Below are 6,715 nucleotides of genomic sequence, written 5' to 3' on the forward strand. Positions count from 1 at the left end.
TTCCTGCCTTCTGGGGTATTTAAAGTAGGGGCAAACCATACTATGTTTTGCATTAATCTCACCTGTGTTCAAGGGCTAGGTAGTCTGGCTGAAAGTCATATTATATACAGTGAACTGTTTTCCAGAGCAGGAAGTGGCATGTTTCACTATGGAAAAATATCAGAAAAAGATTTTTTTTTAATTATTTTTAATTGATGCTTATAAGTCTTAAACAGAGAAATAGAAATGTCCCAATCATAGTGATTGGTGCCTTAGATATATTTCTTTGCTTCATTTGCCTAGAAATTCCTTATCCAGAACACTTTAATACCCAGTGATGCTGGGTAAAGGGAGGCCTAATGAGAGTTAATACTTTTTACTTCAAGACTAAAATAGCTTGGCTGACATTACTTACCAGGATATAAACTCAGACTTCCTAACCTTGCCATTTAATTAGGCTACGGAGTTTTTCTTCACTTACTTTTCTTTTGCTCAGTTTGGAATTTTACATTTCTCCTCTAATTCTTTTAGTGGAAATAGTGACCCCTTATATTAGAAACAGATGACACGGTGGTGACTTCTCAATTTTTTTTAACACCAGGGCCACAAAATTCTTAACATAGAATCAAGTAAATGTTAAAGGCTTCTTATTATTAGTGCAAGTGATTCTTATTCTCCTTATAACAAAAAGGCTTGACCGTGGTGTTGCAGGTGACTAAACAGGGTCTGGCATATAAGCCTGACTAGACGCATAACTTCATACCCATTTTAAGTTGAGTCTGCACACTCTCTTTTCTTTGCCTTTAGTATGAAAAGACACAGACTGTACTCTCAGAACTGAAGTTGAAGTTTGAAATGACTGAGCAGGAAAAACAGTCAATCACAGATGAGCTCAAACAATGTAAAGACAACCTGAAGCTGCTCCGAGAGAAAGGAAATAATGTAAGTCTTTGCAAACTTGGCTTAGCTTTGATTGAGAGGCAGGTGAGAGCCCTGAAATTGATTTTCCAGAGGACTTTATTACTGATTTGAGAAACTACACCTTGTAGTACACATGAACTAAGCTTTTCATGATGGAATTATTGGGCTGTCAGATTTTTTAACAAGAATTTGCCCCTTTAACCTGTACGCCTAGAAGAGCCTAAGGACTACCTGGAGGAAGAGCCTTGTTTGCAAAAAGATAATTTACCTAAGAACTGTCAGCTTTTCCTGAATGAATCTGAAGTTCTGTCACTAAGCCTTCATCTGGCTCTTGTTTTTCCCCCTCTGGGAAAGCACTATACCACCAGGGACCCACTGAAGAAAGAATAATACATGACGATTCCTTAGCATTTGTCTGTATCAAAAAATGGAGACTTAATGATGGTTTTCATTTTGTACTAATAATGTTCTCACTGAGGCACATTTCTAAAAAGCTTAGTGTCTTCTGGGCCCCCTATAAATATTAGGAAGTATTTGGTGAGTTTCTCTAGGGGGGTGTGTGTGTGAAATTGGAACATTTTGCTATAAATTGAGTTTAATAATATTAATTTGTATTTTATTTGCTAGAGAGGCAGATGGTCTTTTAAAAGATGTTATACTAAATAAATGTTGTGTTATACGTTTTAATGATCATTGCCTTTGTGGGCCCTAATTGATGGATGTTCAGTGTGGTTGATTGTGCTCTGACTTATACCAAATCCCTGTCATGGCTTGGACACTGCAGTGGGCATGAGCTGCATACTTCCTATGGAGAAAGGCACTCTGCTTAACTTGCAGCACAAGTACAAAAGAGTAATGTTGCATGGCCATCCAGTTACACAGTCACACTCAGAATGCTTATGAGTTGTGTCCAACTGTTCTTTGCTAAAGAAAGTCCTAGTTTGTTTGTTTTTTTTAATAAAGAAACTTGTTGCTTAGGTAGAAGCCTTTCAGAAATTTATGAATTGGGTATGGAGGCTTTATGATAAGCAAAAATGGATTGCATTTATTTTGAAAATGTCAATTACAGAACACTTCTGAAATCAGATCATAATGGTTTGGTTACTTCTCTCTTTTGTGTTAATTCATATCTCTCTGATGATGGAATTTCAGTCTACCTTCTACTAAATTAACCTATGAAGACATCTAGGATAATCAGAATGGATCCCTCTATATGATTTAGAGCCTATTTGAAAGTAACGTTGCTATTATTATTTATAGTTATACAAATAATTTACTTTAAGGGTAGATTTCCTATTTTTATGACATTAGGCTTACGGTAATGAAATATTACTCTGTAATAACACTCATTGTAGTAATTCCCTTCCAATTTAAAAAATTACTGGGAATTCCCTGACAGTCCAGTGGTTAGGATTCCACACTTCCACTACAGGGGGCACAGGTTCGATCCCTGGCTGGGGAAGTAATATCCCACATGCTACGTGGTGCAGCCAAAAATATAATAATAATAAAATTAAATTAAAAATTACTTATATTCTTGTAACATCACTGAAAGCCCTGAGATTCAGCTGCCTGTCTTTATATACTAAATGTTTCTCATATGTTGTGTCAGATCTCTTGCTTGATTTAGAAAAATAAATGCCATGCATCACAGGGCATTTATTTTTAAGCTTGAAAGCAATACTATCTCAAGCAAAAGAGTTTTGGTTTAAAAAAAAAAAAAGGTTTTGATAGAGGGATAAAATAAACCTTAGCCATTTCCAAAGGAGTACATTGTCAAATAATGGTTTCTGAGTATGGAACAAAAATAATGTACTGTCAAGCAGAGCATCAGCTGGTGAGGTATTTTCATTGCTCCGTCTTAAGTCTTAACGTGCTACATTTCTTTAGGGAGTTAGGGACACCCACATTGCCTCCAGCTGTTCCTTTTAAACTGGTAGTTTGCCAACTTACATAACACAGTCCATCATTCTGGATTGTATTAGATGTCTTTAAAATGTCTTTCTACCCTCCCTCCCACCCCCCTGGGTTCTAAATCATCTTACCTGAATTTTTTATAGCATAAAATGATTTTAATATCCCTTCCCTTCTTTAGCCTTCCATATTACAACCCGTCCCAGCCGTATTCATCGGCCTATTCCTGGCTTTCCTGTTTTGGTGTTTCGGTCCATTGTGGTAGAGAAAGGTACAAGCACTACTGTTGAGTCCTTGTCTGTTTGTTCCCGTCACCTGTTTGTGCCATATTTGTAATATAGTGCATGGCAAAACCACACAGGTATTTTGTTACCTGAAGCAAACCCTTCATTTAGTATGCTATGTATTGTGTCATACAAATGAACTGAATGATCAACTAATCATGTAACATATTGTCTTGTTTCTTTTGTAGTAGAGCTAACCATGAATTAATTCCAACCTAACCAGATGTTAATATGCTGCCTTTAACTGAGTCTTTGTCTCTAGCAAACCGGAGTAAACTGTGAATTGCTGCAGCTTAGTACCCCCTTCCCAATTATATGTTTAATCAGCTCTGAATGAGAAATGAAGAGTTTGCCTCTTTGAAGTTTTCAGCAAGCTTTCTTCCCCCTCCTCCCTTCCCTCTTCTTTTCCATGGTGTAGAGTTTCGTTGTTTCAACCCTTTGCCTATATTACACTGTGGCTAAGGAGATGAAAAAGGATGAGAGTGGCATAATGGACCATTGGCTCACAATCTCAACCTCAGTATGCATTTACTTGTGAGAGTATCAGCCTGTCCCATGTCTTTCTGAGCCCTGATCTACAACATCACAATATTTCTTTAAAAGCTGGCTTTCTCAATACAACTCAGAACACTAGTGAAAATAAAGTTTTCAAACAAAGCAAATTGATATTGTAAAGCCCTCTGATAGTTAACAGAGAACAGCCCATCCATGCTCGCCTCCAACAAGCATACTGGTTAGTAGAGCATATGAGATGATCACGTGGCATTATTACCCTGGACATGGTCTTTACCAAAAGCATCAGAGAAGCAGGGTCCCTAACATCACTTTGCCATCTTGAACCCCTTCTGATTTTGTCTTCTGTGGTTTAAGATTAGAGGATCAAAGCTTAGACCATTTTCTTTCTATCACCTTACCCACCAGCCCCTTATATAAAATTATGCCAACATGTGAGTCTGGTTTTTATCAAGAAATAAACATTTTAGGCAGAAACATACTCCAGGCATTTATGGACATCAGTTAGCTGTAATATGTGGATACCGGAGTAAATAAAACAGGCTGAACTCAAAGCGTTTCTTAGAGAAGTCGCTATTAGGCTTCAAAGAAAATTGAAAACTGCCCAAGAGTTTCCTGCAATGTATTTGGCTTCCACACAGTGGTCCTCTAAAACAGTTCCTGCTATTATGGCTCTCCTCACACCTGCACTCCCTCACCATTTTTTCTTTTTTTAAAATTTATTCTTATGCAAAGATAAGGTTTTTCTAATATTCTGTTAAGTATTCAGGACTCTCTGGAACCAAGGGGTTAATAGGTATGAAAAAAGAAGGGAGAATGTGATTTTGACTCTTGGTTTCTTTCCACACAGAAACCCTGGCCCTGGATGCCCATGTTGGCTGCCTTGGTTGCGGTGACAGCCATCGTGCTGTACGTGCCAGGTCTGGCCAGAGCTTCTCCATGAGAGCGTTTCTTGAGTCCGTACACCGTCCTCCCTCTAGAAGCTGGCACCACACTCATGCTGGGGACAAACAGAACCATTTTCTTCCTTTTTACCTCTTAAAACAGCAGAAGTGCAAGAATACAGCTGTAGGGTCATTGCTTTAAATTATATAAAATGTATCTGTCTATAAAGAGGATATAAAATTGTGACTTTATTCTACTGTAAGCAATAATTTGCTTGCAATTTTTCATGTAATTTTTAAATTAGTATGTTGAAATTCTGAATATTATGGTGGCCTAAAGTAGGCTTCTTGGTACACCAAATTATTTATAGCATTAAATTTATGGGTATTTTACTCTGAATTCTAATGGCCAGATAACTCATTTTTTTTGATTCGATAACTACCCAAACCAAACAACTGATACATACATGGGAAGAGAGGCCCTGTGTGCTCAGTGCCTATCAGTTTGAATATATACACATATATATATATTTTTTACATATTTACGCCATTTTTACTTGTTATAAAACCACTGAGCTATTGGGAACAAGACTTAGAGACAACTATTTGCGTGGTTTTTTTGTTTTTTTTTTTTTAAGGAGAAATACACTTGGAAAATACTCTGTTCTAGTGATAATTTGGGGAATATATGCACGTTTGTTCAGCCTTAATGTGACTTGATGATGTGGAGGACATCAACTTTGAAAAACTTTCCATGAGAGTGTGTATTTTCTTGAGCAAACTGAAGTATTTCTGGGAGCAAAAACATAGTAATTATACAGTTTCAGTGCAGTAAACCAAACTGTTGAGTCAATTGGAATGTAATTTATTAAACCTCATGTATTTAAAGAGATATTTTCTTTAAAAGCCAAGTTACTTTCTCATATACAGCATTTTAGGAAGCATGACTTTTTTTTTTTTCCTATCATCTCTTCCTCCAAGCATGTTTAATTGAAGAAAGAATTAATATCTCTTTAGATAAGCTTTTACTGACTTAATTTGGTTAATGATATTTCAAAGCTAATTCATGTTCGAGGTGAGCTGTTGTTACCTACCAACAGATTTCCTGGTTGGGGAGGCAAATGGTTATTTTCTTTTTATTGTTAATTGGGACGTTCTGTTAATGAGAAGCACTATTCCCAAGATTAATAGTGTTCCATGCACAGTAAAGCACCTAAACACTGCTTGATGTTACAAATTTAAAACACGGAAGTGAAGGTTTAGCTATGGTTTTTGTGCGGCACCACAGTTATGTCAATGAAGTTTATATAGGTCATAGAATATCCTAAAGTATCACATAGTTAAATTTTTCAGTCAATGAAAACTGAGAGGGAATGTCAGTGAATTGGCTTGAATGTTCTGTGGCAATCCACAGGCCTAGCCAAATATTGAAACAGAAGTTTAGGATATAATTTGCCTTGTAATGTTTGGCAGTCATTGTTTATACTTTAAAGGTTATATTTTAAGCCATTTGGGGTTTGCTGTTGGGAGGATCACTAGATTTATGGAGGAATTAATCACAAATGACTTGTAGAAAATACTGTCATATAGTTCATTTCATCATTTTTCTGTTGCAGGAAGCCACTCCACCACAGAATGCTAATATGCCAGTGGTACCCAGTACCTCCTGTATATAGGTTATTGCAAATATTGTTCTGAAATGCTTAACTTCAGAATTACATTTTTTAAAGTAAATAATTGTTTTAAATCTATTTTGTAAAGATATAAAGTACAATAGAATTTCTGGAGTACAGATTAAACTATTTGCACTAACACACGTGATGTGCATGATTTAATAAAATAACTTTACTCTCCCTATGCATTTTTGAGTTGGATATCATTGAAATTCTTAGTACTGACTCTACTATTGTATTGTTAATAGTCTTTTCATGAAATGACTCTTTATGCAAAATAATGTACATTTGGTGTTCTTCAGGGTTTAAAAGAAAACACTGAGCTGTTTCCTCCAGGTTTTATTAGCCTTTTATTTAACTTACTGCTCTAATTTTTTTCCTTTTTACTATGGTTATTGTTAAAACGTGACTCACTTGCCAGACAGGTCTCTTTAAATGTAAAGTCTAGCATCAATATTTACTTTATTCAAATTGAATAAATGGGTTTCTGTAGTGAACTGCCAGTTTTTCTTAAGAATATAAACGAGCCTATTCATAAGCAGTACCC

The 6,715-nt window shown here is 36.1% G+C and overlaps 1 protein-coding gene across 3 annotated transcripts in view; it reads left to right on the forward strand.

Annotated features, from left to right (window-relative positions):
• Positions 1-6,352, forward strand: part of SLMAP (sarcolemma associated protein) — an 87,366-nt gene extending 81,014 nt beyond the window's left edge. For all 3 annotated transcript variants that reach the window (XM_007469004.1, XM_007469005.1, XM_007469006.1), the window contains 2 exons: positions 787-921; positions 4,462-6,352. In XM_007469004.1, the coding sequence (XP_007469066.1) occupies positions 787-921; positions 4,462-4,554 (228 nt within the window). In that variant the 3' untranslated portion in view covers positions 4,555-6,352. The remainder of the gene's footprint in view (positions 1-786; positions 922-4,461) is intronic.
• The last annotated feature ends 363 nt before the right edge of the window (positions 6,353-6,715 follow it).

This window comes from Lipotes vexillifer, unplaced genomic scaffold (assembly GCF_000442215.2).
Source record: "Lipotes vexillifer unplaced genomic scaffold, Lipotes_vexillifer_v1.1 scaffold989, whole genome shotgun sequence".
In the NCBI taxonomy this organism is placed as follows: Eukaryota; Metazoa; Chordata; class Mammalia; order Artiodactyla; family Lipotidae; genus Lipotes; species Lipotes vexillifer.